At 41.7% G+C, this 16,103-nt stretch overlaps 1 protein-coding gene across 1 annotated transcript in view; it reads left to right on the top strand.

The window, feature by feature from the left end:
• The window catches only part of grin2ab (glutamate receptor, ionotropic, N-methyl D-aspartate 2A, b), a 191,662-nt gene extending 184,139 nt beyond the window's left edge, over positions 1–7,523 (top strand). The window contains exons 4-12 of the mRNA XM_060898552.1: positions 901–1,103; positions 2,268–2,433; positions 2,541–2,694; positions 2,786–2,911; positions 3,665–3,894; positions 4,520–4,680; positions 4,844–5,031; positions 5,209–5,447; positions 5,671–7,523. Of these exons, the coding sequence (XP_060754535.1) occupies positions 901–1,103; positions 2,268–2,433; positions 2,541–2,694; positions 2,786–2,911; positions 3,665–3,894; positions 4,520–4,680; positions 4,844–5,031; positions 5,209–5,447; positions 5,671–7,476 (3,273 nt within the window). The 3' untranslated portion in view covers positions 7,477–7,523. The remainder of the gene's footprint in view (positions 1–900; positions 1,104–2,267; positions 2,434–2,540; positions 2,695–2,785; positions 2,912–3,664; positions 3,895–4,519; positions 4,681–4,843; positions 5,032–5,208; positions 5,448–5,670) is intronic.
• Positions 7,524–16,103: the final 8,580 nt, after the last annotated feature.

The raw sequence follows: 16,103 nt of genomic DNA, 5'->3' as shown, positions 1-16,103 counted from the left end.
GCTTCTTCGAGAAGATTCTTATGCTACTTTTACTCCCACATTGGGCATCAGAGGAGAACACCAGGGAGAACACTGCCTTCAAATCTCTGTTGGGCTTTTCCAGTTTATGGTCATTCAGTTTGGCTTGCATGGGGCTCCTGCCACTTTCCAACAACCTTTCAGTCCATTAGTTGTGAAGGTTGCTGTGCAGCCTACCAGGTCATCGATAGTGACAACTGGGATGATCATCTCCAGTATTTGGTCCTCAGAAGGATACATGAAGCAGGCTCAACACTGAGCATGCCCAAGTGGGAGCTATAGCCATATCTGTCTGTCCTGAGGTGAGCGGGGGTAGTACAGACAGTTTGTACCACAGTTCTCTTGTGGAAGCCGCACTTACAGACCACCAAAGCAGCCAAAAACCCATCAGAAGGACAAAGGCCTGGAGAAAATCCTTTACCACTCTCAAACCATATCAGCGTAGCTCTCCAGTTCTGCAGATTTTACTCAGCAGCCCTTGTTTCAAGGACACTTGAGCTCTAGGCATTGGAGCAGTGCAAACAAAAGAAACCTGCAGAAGAGAGACCAGTCGTCTCCTGTCTTTATTTCGTTCTTTTCTTTTTTTCTCTCATTTTCTTTTGCACACACAATCTCTGAAACCCTGCAGTGAGTGTGTGAAGAGTGCCACACTAATCATTTCTCACTGCACTGGGCTAGAACAGGGGTGTGAGGCGATGGTGCTGACAGAGCTCTCTCTCACACTCACACACACACTACAATGCAAACACACTTGAGACAATTACAAAACATCAGTGCTAAATGGACACACATTAGACTGTCTCACACATTAACAACAGTCTGAGGGTGGAAGTGACTGAAAGAACAATACGGTGTGTGTGTGTGTGTGTTGTGTTGTTATAGATGGGCCGCTGGGAGAACCATTCACTGATATTGAAATTTCCCGTGTGGCCTCGGTACAACTCCTTTGGAGACGCAGAAGCAGATGAAAATCACCTGAGCATCGTGACGTTAGAGGAGAAGCCGTTTGTTATCGTGGACGACGTGGACATTCTGACGGGGACATGCAATCGTAACTCTGTCCCCTGCAGGAAACACATCAAAGAGTAAGACTCTCCTAAACATCACCATATTGAAGATTAAGGCTACGTCCACATTAATAAAGTTTTAGTCTTAAAACGCATCACTCTTGCTACATTTACGCCTGGCGTCCACACGACTCCTGAGTTTCCGAGCCCCAGAAATGGAGACTTTAGGAAACGCTGCTGGTCTCGTTTAAGTGTGAAAACTCCGGGGTTTAATGTTTCAGTGTCGATGGGAAAAACAGAGACATTTGTAAACCATGACACAGGCACCCATGTTCACTTCCTGATTGGGTCTCATCAGTCACGACAGGTCCTTCCCTGATTTGTCACGCTCCTATCACGCGACCCTTTTCTGGAAGAAAACAAACCAGTGTACCAGCATGTCCAGTGGAAGTGAATGGTCACGTGATCTGCGTTTTCAGGCATGCGAGTGTGGACGGAGGTGATTTCTGATATAGAGCTAAAACTTGTCTGGACGGAGATCATTTTTGCTTTAAAACTAAAACATATTAATGTGGACGAAACCTAAGACTCCTAAACATCACCATTTCAAAGCATCAGACTCTCAGAAACATCAGGGTTGCAGCCGATAAAATTTTGTTGCAGATAATTTTTTGTAATTTTTAAAATTTCTTTCTTTCCATCAAATGTATTTATTTGTTTGAGTTATTTACTTATGCCTTGTTTATTTCTTTGCTTGTTTAAACCTTTCTTACTTTCATTCTTTCATTTTTGTCTCTTTTTTATTTCTACATTTGTTTGTTTTTTGGTTTTGTTTCTACCCGTTTTTTTCTTTCAGCCTATTTATTTATTTTTGCCTTTCTTACTGTCAGTCTTTCTTTCTTTCTACCTCATTAATTATGCCTTTATTCTGTCTCTCATTCATTCATTTTATGTCTGCCTTTTATTTATTTATTTGTTTCTTTATCATTTATCTAATTCTTCATTTCCATCTTTACTTTCATCTCTCTTTATTCATTTGTTTTTTCTGTCCCATTTTATTTATTTATTTCTATCACCGTTTTCTTCCACTTCTTTCTTTCTTTCTTTCTTTCTTTCTTTCTTTCTTTCTTTCTTTCTTTCTTTCTGCTTAAGCTTTGCCTTTTTTAGATTATAGAACAGGTAATACATTTCTGTGTGTGTGTGTGTGTGTGTGTGTGTGTGTGTGTGTGTGTGTGTATACAGTAACACTACAGGTGGATCGTATCTAAAGCAGTGCTGTAAGGGCTTTTGTATTGATATCCTAAAGAAGATCGCCAGGAACGTAAAGTTCACATACGACCTTTACCTGGTGACTAATGGCAAACACGGCAAGAAAATCAACAACGTGTGGAACGGCATGGTGGGCGAGGTCAGTAAATACAGCAACAAGGGTTTAACACGTTAACGTCACATAAACACGGCCGCAGATGTGTGCAGCTCATACACCTCCTCTCCGCGCTCGGCTTTGTTCTGTAGGTGGTTTATAAGAAGGCAGTGATGGCTGTTGGTTCACTGACCATAAATGAGGAGAGGTCAGAGGTCATTGACTTCTCCGTACCGTTCGTGGAGACGGGGATCAGTGTCATGGTTTCCCGCAGTAACGGAACCGTATCGCCCTCGGCCTTCCTGGGTAAATCTGAGAGTTCTCAAAAAAAAAAAAAACCTGTCAAATATTGTCTCCTCTCACTGACTTCCTGTCATCTTTCTTTCTCTTCCTGTAGAGCCATTCAGTGCGTCGGTGTGGGTGATGATGTTCGTCATGTTACTCATCGTCACCGCAATCGCCGTCTTCCTGTTTGAGTTCATCAGTCCCCTGGGCTTCAACAGAAACCTCGCGCAGGGCAAAGGTTCAAACCCACATCACCCAAATACACCAGGATCTATCCCTCCTTCAGTTCTTTCTTTTATTATCTATTCATGCCTCTTTCATTCTCCGTGTGTCCTCCTTTGTGTCATTATTTGTCTCTTGCTTATTCTTTTTTTTTATTTCTGCCTGCACCTTTCTTTCTCTCTTTTATTCATTATTTCTTTAATCATTAATTTATTTCTTTGTCTATTTCTTTAATAATTTTTCTACCCATATATTTTTATTTCTGTCTCTCTTTCTCGTTCTTTATTTGTTTTGCTGTCTCTCATTCTTTCCATCTTTATCGCTTTCTTTTCCTTCTCTTCCTTTTTTCTGTTTACTTAATTTATTTCTTCCTGTTGGCTATTTCTTTGTCTGTTTAATTACTCATCTAGTTGGCAAGCTAATTAGTTTTTGTATTTATTGTGTATATGCATGGTCTTTCTTTCTGTCTCTGTATAATACAGTCAATAAAATGCTAACTGAACTACACGAGCAGATGGTTGCACCACTTCAGCGTATTTGATAGTTTTGTCTTTCGTTCACATGTTGCTCCTACAGTGTTTTAAGTTACACCCTAACGCTATGTTACAGCTTCTACTTGGTGCAACTGTTCATTTTTTTTATTCGTCCATAAGCTTGAAGCCAGGCTGCGATGGACAGAGATAGATTACATTCTACTGGTGTAACCAGCTGATTATTATTAAGGTCTGATGACTGAAGTATTTGTCCGAACCTCTTCCTCTCTCTCCAGACCCTCATGGTCCTTCTTTCACCATCGGCAAAGCCATCTGGCTCCTGTGGGGTCTCGTATTCAATAACTCTGTACCAGTACAGAACCCTAGAGGCACGACCAGTAAGTTCATTGTGTCCGTGTGGGCCTTCTTTGCCGTGATCTTCCTGGCCAGTTACACTGCGAACCTGGCTGCCTTCATGATCCAGGAGGAGTTTGTGGACCAGGTCACTGGGCTCAGTGACAGAAAAGTATGACTGTGTTTTCTTATACAGCTCATCACAGGCCTGCCAACCTGCACGCATTTTGCATAGGAGCTCTGCATTTTAACATCGCAGAACACTGCTACGAATCATCGCTCAAAAATACGCCAATAGAGTTTATCATTTCCCATCCAAAATAAAACAGCAGCTGAGCCTCTCAACATGTGAACCTGGAATGATTGACAGTTGCATAGGTGTTTTGATTGTCTTCACTATTAACCAACACCCTGGAAGTCCCACCCCCTTTCCCTCCATCTCACTTTAGTAAAGTTTTGGCCAGTACTCTTATCAAAAGTCCTTTTTTCCTGTCACAGTAAATGGAGAGTATTTTGCATTTATTAGTGTGAAATAAAAGCTATCAATGTATGTTTTCCGTAGCCAACCTTAGGCCAGTCTATAACTAACTATGTTTATTAAAGATGCCGCCAAACTTTTTTTGACTGAAAATGTACAGCATTTTTACAGCTTTGTTGAGATTACGCAGTCTTCCTCTTCAGAGTTGGCAGGTCTATTTCTGTCTGTTAATGAAGAACTTTAGCATCGTGTCCACCATTTGCTGTGCTACCTAAAGTCTCTGTAAACTTTCCCAAATTGTTTTGCTTGGTTTTTCCAGTTCCAGAGCCCATATTCCTTCTCACCGCCATTTCGGTTCGGTACAGTCCCAAATGGCAGCACTGAGAGGAACATCAGGAAGAACTACCCAGACATGCACCAGTACATGGTCAAATACCACCAGTCTGGCGTCCAGGATGCATTGATCAGCCTCAAAACGGGGTACGACCTCACCAGCCTTGCGTATTTGCTTCCTGTGGATCATTGAGATCACTGAGTTTTGCCATTAAGTAGAATTTCTCTAATTCCATTCAGTTCCTCAGTTGTAACCTGTCACAACCTGCAGCTGTCTTCATGAAGCTGTCTTCATTATTGGTTTGCACAGCAAGCTGGATGCATTCATCTACGACGCAGCTGTATTGAACTACATGGCAGGGCGAGATGACGGCTGTAAACTGGTGACCATCGGCAGCGGCTATGTCTTCGCCACCACTGGTTACGGTATCGCCCTCCAGAAAGGATCCTACTGGAAGCGGTTTGTGGACCTTGCCATTCTAGGGATCATTGGAGATGGTAGGATTTATCACCATTTATTTTCATATCTACCAGTGTACAAATATTTAAGGCATAGATGTCAAGACTTCCCACATTGGTCATTCAGTGTGTTTACATCTGTATTTGTGCGAATGTATTAATCAATGATTTTGTTTGCGAGCTCATCCAAAGATTTGTCTGTTTATTCTGTACTAGGTGAGATGGAAGAGCTGGAGGCTCAGTGGCTCACGGGTATCTGCCATAATGAGAAAAATGAAGTGATGAGCAGTCAGCTGGATGTGGACAACATGGCTGGTGTGTTCTACATGCTGGCAGCTGCCATGGCACTCTCTCTCTTCACCTTCTGCTGGGAGCACCTGTTCTACTGGCGACTGCGCTACTGCTTCACTGGACTGTGCTCGGGACGACCTGGACTTCTCTTTACCATAAGCAGAGTAAGGAATACAATCTAACGAACATGCAGAAACCTAGGGATTTACTGATATCAGTCTGATATAGTACTCATGGCTGTATTTGTAAAACTTGTCATCATCCTAAACCACGTGATGAATAAAACACTCCATGAGGCCCCTGATTGATGAACACTAATACGGTATGTTACTCATCCCTAGAAAAACATCAATAAATATTTGTTTCTATGCCTCTGTGTCTGTCTAGGGTATCTGGAGTTGTATTCATGGCGTTCACATTGAGATGAAGAAGCTTCCTGAGTTGGATTTCAGTCCTCAGGCCAACATGTTGCACCTGCTGAAATCGGCCAAAGAGATTACCACTCTGGGGGTAACATCACCGAAACAGCCCATCTCCAGCATCCTCCCTCCAACATCTGGACTGCTAGAATTTATGACTGGTGGCAAAGGCAATAACCTTGCTCCAAAAGACGCAATCTACAACAATACCAACACCATGCTTTCAAATCGCCACAAAGAGCCTCTAAACAACACCCTTTTGCCTGGTCAGTGTGCCCTTAGCCTAGCTGATGCCCAGCCTGGTGTGCCAGGTAGTGGAGGCACGGGAGGTGGTGGTAGTGGTGGTGGTGATTCAGGAGTACCAGCTTCCAAGTCCCGTGCTCTCTGGAAGAAGTCAGTCGAAACTCTGCGACAGAACCAAGGACCTACCAAAAATTCTCCACCTTCCTCTGCATCAGTCTTTGAGTCACATGCAACTATGAAAAGCCAGAGGTATTTGCCTGAAGACCTGCCTGCACGCTCAGATGTGTCTGACTGCTCTGGCCGCATGGACCTACAGAAGCAGCACAAGGTCAAAGACACACTCCGGAAGCGTAACCGCCTGCCACGGGACCTAAGTGACGTGGAACTCTCTGCTTTGCCCAGTCAAGCCAGAGAACAGAGCAATCACAATGCTCAGATCTATTCCCAGAATAGTCAGAGCAGCCAGATCTACACCATTGACTCTGTAGATCAGGAGCATGGACTACACTACCCAGACATATTCAATGAGCACAGAGACAACAAGCATCGCCCTTCATCTTCTTCAGAGCAACAGCCAATACTTCAGCTTAACAGCAACCTGTTTCCTCAGGCTCATGAGCCAGACGTCATGCAGAATGCCACAACTGCTGCCAAGGAGAAGAAGTACAATACTTACGGAAAACCTGGCGGGGTAGGACTGGGTCCAGCAGTGACCACTCCTGCCCAGGACCACAGACAAACCCACTGCCGTAGTTGTCTGTCAAAGTTCTCCAGCTATTCTGGGCTTTATACCATGCGACCTCCTCAATATCGCTGTGATGCCTGTCTGCACTCTGCCAACCTGTATGACATCAGTGAGGATCAGTTCCTGCACCCTAACGTAGGTGCCATTCGAGGCGGGAGTGTAGACAGGAGCTTCTGTGCATTTCTACCACATCCCAATGCTTCCTTCATGGCCTACCTTCCCCAGAGTGACCAAGAAGGTGAAGGGCTCATTAGCCACTATCAGAACGAGGGTATTTACATCCATCGACAGCACTCTTATGAGAACCTGCCTCAAAAGAATTCTTCACGACGTGTGAGCCTTCAGGACAGCACTCCTCACACTAACCTGCACACATCCACCATGGTCCCGGATAAGCTTCCAAAGAGCCAGTCAGCACAGCTCAATCACACGCTTGCTTCAGTAGGTGTTAGCGGGCTTGGCATTGGTCGGCGCAGCAAATCGATGTACCCAGGCCATCCGACGGAGAACCCTTTCCTGCAGACGCTCCGCGATGACCAGCGCCTGGCTCACGGTCGCAGCGCCACGGACATTTACAAACAGCTGGTACCACTTACATTAAGTCCAGTTGTCGACAGCAAGGGGCTCGGCATAGGGGTGGCAACACCTGACCTCTTTTACCCCGAGCATGTGATGCCTTATGTAGCCCTTTCCCCAGTTGGCACATTCCCTGCCCCAAGAGCAATGAGTGCTGGTGGTACACGACGCGTCTACAAGAGAATGCCCAGTATCGAATCCGATGTCTGAAGGGTTGGAAAAAGACTACGAACCAATGAGATAGTGACTCTGAAAAAACAAGCGCTGTACAAAGCATCAGTATTTCCACATGGATATGGATTCATACTGGATTGTTCTTTACAACCAGGAGTTTAAAAAAATCTCATTTTTTTCCTGTTCTTGAGTAAATCTGAGTTCAGCGTTTCATCAGGTCCTCCCCCGTAGTTGAGCGGCAGCTCTGGGTCTTCCACATAAACACAGAAGACGGCACCAGACATAACGTGCCATAGACAGGAAGTGCAACAAAAAGCTGCTGGAAATTGCGGGGCAGCTCCAAAGAGTTTTCCTTGTTTCCAGACCGAGAAATGAGCAACCAAAAAATTGCCACATTGCAGTGGCATCACATAAAATGTCCAAATGTGACAAACAAATGAAGTGATGGATTTTCACAACATCACAGAAACATCTACAAGAAAACAAAATGTACAAATCCATACAAAATGCACAAAAGTAAACACTTGAATCCGAATTGAATTAAATGCATTGTATAATATTAAAGGCTACGTTCACATTACAAGCTTTTGTGCCCAACTCCGATTTTTTACATCAAATCTATCTTGATGATTCATATTTATAACCACCAGTGACCCATATTTGTCTTGAAGATGAACGCCTGTGTCCACAGAAACAGACAATTGTTTCAAAAGTTACTCAGATTCAGAAGGTTCCTTACAATTTATTGAAATGTTTGGGGAAAAATCCACATGGATTCCAATCAGCCCGTTCTTATATGTATCTATATGTATCAAGGACCAAATATGATAGTGGCTCAGATCTGATTTTTGTGTTCACACAGTCATTAAAAAAATCAGATCTGTTTCAGGATGGCTGAGGGGTGCAACAGAAAAACATTCGCCCTAGCGCCGGGAGATCGCAATTTCAAATCCTGTCCGTCGCCGGGAGTATATCGAGAGTGAAATTGTCCATGCTGTCTGGATGGGAGGGGCATATCCTGTCTTTCCTGTCAATCACAGCAAGACTAGCTAATTGTGGATGTATGCGGAAAAGGGAGGATAGCGGGTTTTTTTCCTGTGTGTCTCACACAACTCTTCTCTCGGAGTCTCTTGGAGAAGCACACGTTAGGCTTCTCCGTCCCCAGAAAATCGGACTTTTGTCACTTCAACCTAGTAATGTGAACGTAGGGGGGAAAAACAAACCTACCACATGGTGAAAAAGAAAGGGGTTAGCAGAAACTATTCCAACTAATCTTCCTTCCTGAAAGAGACTTCTATTTTTTCAACTCCATTTTTTTTTCAACTGTGTAATAAAAGGAACTCCTGGTGTGCCCAGGGCCTTAGTTTAGAAGTTCTGAACATGTTTACCTGCATGCCAAACACAAGAGCAGGACAACGACTTCTCTGAGCCATCAGTGTTGGTCACACACCCATGACTACATTACTACATTGAGTATTTCTATAGCTGTCTAGGAAAATCATACATGACGAGTCATTTTTACAGTTTTATACACTGCCAAATATTTGACCAAGTGATGTGTGGAGAATATGATTGTTATGGTTCAGGAAAAAAACAAACAAACGAAACAAACAAAAAAAAAATACAGGAAAACTCCAGTTTCTTGTTAAAAGACACGAAGAGACGGTGATGACGGTGTAATCTGAAATCCTGTACCAACTAAATGATGTCACACTCTGCACCGCAGGACCACACAGAACTTTACATACATCACTTCCTGTAGGATTACACCCATTTACGCATATCCTTTTTATTTATTTATTTATTTATTTTGTTGTTTTCAAATATAATGGTCATCCAGCGATATGCACAATATCAGGTTGCAATATAAACTTTATGTATGAAATTTCCTAGCTAATGTTTTATTATTGGTTCACTTCATTTATGAAATGTAATACATGTGGCATTAATTTATAAATGTGATTTAATTGCGTATGTATATATAAAGTATATTTTATTATTAATAATAATAATAATAATAACAATAATAATAATAACAACAGCATGTTAATCTTCTCTATGGTCAGATTTTCCGAGTTGTTCCTTTTCATTTTTTTGATGTGAATGAGAGTACATGTTTACAGTGAATATGGAAAATATGGATTCATCTCAAATGTGATTTTGATTCTCATTTGAATACATGGCAGAAAAAAAAAGTCAACCTGGACCCCGTTTTGGCTGTGTCTTCAACTGCTTTGCGTCTGAAATCGGAGGTTTACATTCACAGGGCTTCACCTGACGCTCAAAACAACAATAAAAATTACGTTAAAAAAAGAAAGAAAGTTCAACAGCATGAGAAAAAGATTTTTTTTTTTTAATTAAAACGTTAGTTCACATCTCTGAAGGCCCTTTTGCTGTCCCAGTTTAAATTTCCACACAGACATAAAGCTAACATCCCAATCAGTAAGTGCTGAGACAGCGTCATGGCTGCTGCGGGATTAGGAGGATATGAGTTTGCTCATTTAAAGATGATGTTTTACAGTTATTAAAAAGTGTCTGCTTTCACAGCGTCATCACTGGTTTAACAGTAGCACTGACGAGAAATTTTTATCACTACGTTAGATTTATAATACCACACTTTCGTATAACTGTAACGGATTAATGCCTTTGAGAGAACGTTCACTGAGATACAGTTAGTTTCATCATCAAGAACATGACGTCATGATGAAAACAAACAGCTGGTGCTCATTCTCCAGCGAACAATGATCTTTCTTTAGTCTTAAGACAAATTCGTGTCAGTACATAATGAAACCTTACTTCATTTAGAGATATAGAGATCCGTACATTTTTATACACAAAGTCATCATATGTGTGTTTATTCAGAAGTTTATGGGTCGATTCTGAAAACATCAGCAAAATGTTTGATTATGTTTCCACCTGGAAAGCCAGACCGTATCGGACTGAAATCCTTTTAGAATAGAATAGAATAGAATGCCTTTATTGTCACTATACACATGTACAATGAGCATACATGTCAACCTTTGGTCAATCAAACCTGTATAACCAATCTCCAAAATCCGTATTTCCCTTATAAAATCCGTATAAGATGCAAATTAAAATAATTTACCTAAAATTTGAATGATAATTAACAATGATATATCCCAGTTACTTTTTATTCAATATTAATAACAATAAACCTTCAGAATGAATACAAAGCTCCAATGTTTGACAAAAACACAAAGTGTTATCAGCGTAGTTACGAAGGAAATACTTCGTTGTTTGGAGACAGGTTTCACCGAGCGGCTATTATGCGCGAGACTTCATATTAGCCACAAAGTCAGAAAAATCTGTTTGTAAAATTACGTTATAATGACCAAATACAATGAAAAGTATTTTTCCAGTCTCACCTGTGAAAGGTAATCCCATGTGATCTCGTTTGGACTGTAAACCTGTTGGTACAGTTAAACGCAGCACATGAATGAGGCATCTTTATTCTCAGAATCGCCACTTTGCCACATCCAATATGGCGGCGAGGATGACGTATGATTCTACGCAGAAGGCGGCGTCTATATTTATATGTCTATGACTTCCCGGTTGGTGGGATTCTCGCAATGCGGTGTGCGCATGATCAAAAGTGGAACGAAGCCTCGCTACCACAAGATAACGCGCGATTTCATAAGACTCTTTACTGGCTGTCGTGGGAATTGATTATAGCTCTAAATAAATATTGAAGTTTTTTAAAGAATCCGTATAACTTTATTTATACGCCCGTATACTACGTTTATTGAATCAAATCCGTATAAAATACAGACATTCCGTATAGGTTGACATGTATGAATGAGGTTTAAAGCATCTCCAATAACAGTGCAAACAGCGTGTAGAGAGAGAGGGAGGAAGGGGGGGAGAAAAAAAAACAAGGGGGGGTGTAAGGTGCACAGTCTGAAGTGCATGTGTTGTGTTACACATTATGGAGTGAGGTATTACACATATAAAGTATTGCACAGAGACAGTCACATTATAAATTATTGCACGAGAGAGTCACATTATAAGATAAAATATTACACATTATGAAGTATTGCAAGGTAAGGTAAGGTCCACAGACTTGAGGTGTATGTGCTGTGTGTAAGGTGCACAGTCCTGAGGTGTATGTGTTGCGTTTCATATTATGGAGTGTGGTATTGCACATTATAAAAGTATTGCATAGAGAGTCACCTTATAAAGTACTGCACATTATAAATTAGTAAAATAAATAGACTATAAAGTCAGAGCATATCCGAGTTCAGGGCGGTTATGGCTTTTGGAAAGAAGCTGCTTTTTAATCGATTTGTCTTTGTCCTGATGCACCTGTAGCGCCTCCCTGAGGGCAACAGGTTGAACAGATCAAACCCAGGGTGGGAGCTGTCCTTGATAATATTCTTAGCTCTGCTAAGGCAGCAGGAGGTGTAAATGTCCATCAGGGAGGGGAGAGGGCAGCCAATGATCTTCTGTGCTGCCTTAACTACCCTCTGGAGCCTCTCCCTGTCTACAGCAGTGCAGCTGCCGTACCATACTGTAATACAGTACGTCAGCAGGCTCTTGATGGATGAGCGGTAGAAGGTCAGCAGCAGGTTGGAGCTTAAGTTGTACTTCTTGAGGACTCTCAGGAAGTGTAGCCGCTGCTGAGCCTTCTTAATGACTGCTGTAATGTTTGCTGACCAGGAGATGTTGGCGGAGATGAGGACACCGAGAAACCGGAAAGTGTGGACCCTCTCCACATACTCGTTGTTGTGAGGGGGGCTAGGTCGGTGCTGTGCTTCCTGAAGTCAACAATGAGCTCTTTGGTTTTCTTGGTGTTCAGAGCGAGGTTATTTTCTGAATACCAGGCTGCCAACTTCAGGACCTCCTCTCTGTAGGCTGCCTCGTCTCCCTTTGAGATCAGCAAACTTGACGATAAGGTTGTTGTTGTTGTGGGTCGGACTACAGTCGTGGGTGTAGAAGCAGTACAGGAGGGGGCTCAGCACACAGCCCTGTGGAGAGCCGGTGCTCAACGTGCGGGTGGAGGAGAAGTGGGGGCCAAGTCTCACAGTCTGGGGCTGGTTAGTAAGAAAGTCCTTTAACCAGGCACATGTGAGAGGGGGGAGGCCGAGAGTGTCCAGTTTTCTAATAAGGATGTCCGGGATTATTGTATTAAAAGCTGAACTGTAATCCACAAAGAGTATGCGGACGTAGCTCTGCTGCTGCTCCAGGTGATTTAGCGCAGAGTGGAGAGCTACGGCAATGGCAAAAACCGGACCGTATCGGACTGAAATCCTTTTGAAATGTGGTGCCATTACTTTATGTCACCAGAGTTATTAATGATCACTGGAGTCTTAAACACAGGTTCCAGGAACAGCAGTAACATATCTCCATGAGTGATTATTATTGTCTCAAAGTACACATCATTAATCACACCAGCATGTGTCATAAAAATTCTTTTACAGGTCAGGATGAAAGCTGGAACTCCAGCGACACATCCAATTGATCTATTAATAAAATATACCATTTAGGGGTAAATTACAGGAATAAGTGATAGCGCATACAGAGAAACTCACCTGATGCTGCTAAAATGGCCGCTCAGGCTTCTGAACTTTGACCCCAGAAGCACTTGTTCACAATATTACAAAATGAAAGTTTTTAAAAAGTTTTCCACAGGTGATGGATGGGGGGAAAAATCTCTTTTTAAATGATTTATACAATTAAAAACATTTTATTCTGCTAATTTACACATCTGAGACCTCATGCGTCTGTTCCACATTATTATGACATGAAAGTGAATAAGAATATTTTAAAAAGAGGTTAATAATTAGCATTTAGACGATGAGCAACAGTAATCTGGTGAACGGTGAAGCTGTAACTGTGACTCATCTGTAAAATTCACTCCACAGAACATCGAAAAATGAAAATAATAAATATCATTATCCTTAATCTTAATCTGAATTTAACATTAAAAGCATTATTCGTCACTTCCTGGTGTGTTTTATTCCTCTTACACCACAGCAGTTTGCCAGCGATAACATTTATCCATTTATAGTTACAGTTAGTGTTGTGGAATGTCGGTGAAACAGGGACACAAACGTAAAACTCCTGAATGTTTTCCCGTTTCAGAAAACTTACTGACACTGGATAAATAAATTATTGTTGTTGTTGTTATTATTATTATTAGTGGAGCATCTGCCGTACACATCCCTGTCAACACACTGTTACTATAGACACGGGTTAGAAAATTAAAATCAACACCTTCTGACCAATCAGAATCGAGAGCTCAGGAGTAACGTGGTACTTTTTAACCAGCAATTTAGCTTAATTATAATTAATCACCTGTTGATTTGTTCAGCTACTGATTATGAATTTGTTCATCTCATTACTTTGATTATTAAGGTCAGCGGATTCTTTGATACTCGTTTGATGATTTACATCATAAGTTCTTCTGCCGACCCAAATGATCTGACTGATCAGCTAATTATTAACCCTTTAATGTTCAGGAGGGGAACCTCAACCTGTACAGGGCGGGGCTTCCCCACAACTCATTTACATAAGATCCTAAAAATCCTGACCTCAGAAGGGAAAAATGAATATTCTGATTATTCTCATTTTACAGACAGGACATTCAATATTAAAGTCATTAACAGAACATTTTTAAAATATTTGAATCTCTCTTATTCTCTCAGTTTTTAATATTAAGACCTTAATTTAAATTTAAACAGTGACGCTCTGAACACATGGCTTTATCTGTGATGATCTCTTAACACTTAATAATACTGCCATGTTAAAACGTTTCCTTTCATACTTTAAATAATGAAACTTTTACATTTTTCCACAAGAAAAAACAAAAATTTTCATTGAGTAAAGTCAATAATCATTCTTGGAAATGGATCTCGTGATTGAGCTTTGGTGATACGACAGAAATATCATGATTTATCATCCTGCCAGACGAGGGAGTCAGTAAATCTGAAATTTAAATTTAAAAAATAATATTTTAAATAGGGTGGCACGGTGGTGTAGTGGTTAGCGCTGTCGCCTCACAGCAAGAAGGTCCTGGGTTCGAGCCCCGGGGCCGGCGAGGGCCTTTCTGTGTGGAATTTGCATGTTCTCCGGGTGCTCCGGTTTCCCCCACAGTCCAAAGAGATGCAGGTTAGGTTAACTGGTGACTCTAAATTGACCGTAGGTGTGAGTGTGAATGGTTGTCTGTGTCTATGTGTCAGCCCTGTGATGACCTGGCGACTTGTCCAGGGTGTACCCCGCCTTTCGCCCGTAGTCAGCTGGGATAGGCTCCAGCTTGCCTGCGACCCTGTAGAAGGATAAAGCGGCTAGAGATAATGAGATGAGATATTTTAAATAATAATTAATTTTTAAAGAATAATTGTATGCATTGCTGTGATAACCTGGCGACTTGTCCAAGGCGTACCCCGCCTCTCGCCCATAGTCAGCTGGGATAGGCTCCAGCTTGCCTGCGACCCTGTAGAACAGGATAAACGGCTACAGATAATGTTTGGATGGATGCATTGTTCTTACATCTGGGACAATCAGATTCATTTATATTAAGAAGAAGAAAGTAGACATTTCAGGTGTATTAACAGTGTCTCAGGTTTCTCTCAGTTTATGCTGAAATGAATAAATGAACACAATGAATGAATGAATGAATGAGATGTATATAAATAAATGAGATGTTGATAATCGTTTGATTAAAATCAGCCCAAAAGTAAACTGTGCTGTAATCAGCTCCGGACTCCAACACCACGGACCATTTCACAACTGAGTCAAAGCTCATAAATAGCTTTGATCCTCCAGAGTAATGTTTTAACTCCCTTGCTATTTGTTCAGGGTTTTAACAGCGGACTTTTCACGCAAACAGCTTCACACAAATCCAGATGTAGAAATCCGACGAACGACTCATTCATTATACAAACTGCATTCGTGTCTCTCGAACCTTATCACTAAGATCTCCAGCTGTTAACCTTCTGGAGTCTGAGGGTATTTTCTGGCAATAATGATTTTGGCATGCTCTGATTTTGTTGTCAATTTCAACAAATCTAAGCAGTATTTTCAAAGTCATATGACTTTTTTGTATTCAGCACAAGGTCAGCTACAATAATATCTATGTACTGTAGTATGTATGCCATGATTGTACTTTTTAAAAAATAACAGATAAATGATGTTGTAAAAAGCAGTTTTAGAACTGTGTTGGAATGTGTGAAAAAACATGACCTTACCCATTGTGACGAACTGCTTTGGTCACTTGAGGTGATTCTGTTCAGTCTTAGGAATGGATCAAGTACAAAAACTTAAATCTGCTTCACTGATTTGGACAATTAACTGGCCATCAAAAATGTATGTCCTATTTTTTATGGGATAAAGGGTTGGCAGTGGGAGGGGTATTCAATGAGAAGGGTAAAAAATTCCATTCCCTTCAATGAGAAGAGTGAAAACCCCTCCTACTGCCAGCTCTTAATCCCATCAGGTCAAGTCATAATTGTGTGTCTTCATGACTGATGTGATGCGTAAATGGCTAGCAGTGTTCTGCGAACCAGGGAGCAGAGTGTGTAAGCCTTCCTGTGCCAGTATATAGCCTCTCCATTAGTAAGCCTTATGCAGTGCCTCCTCGTGGCAACACATGGTAACTGGGCACCCTGCGGCCCCAGGCTAAACTGCAAAGGACTCGGTGGAGA

This window comes from Neoarius graeffei, chromosome 18 (assembly GCF_027579695.1).
Source record: "Neoarius graeffei isolate fNeoGra1 chromosome 18, fNeoGra1.pri, whole genome shotgun sequence".
Taxonomy (NCBI): Eukaryota; Metazoa; Chordata; class Actinopteri; order Siluriformes; family Ariidae; genus Neoarius; species Neoarius graeffei.
Note: the sequence above shows the minus strand (reverse complement) of the source record. Positions and strands in the feature narration are given on the sequence as shown.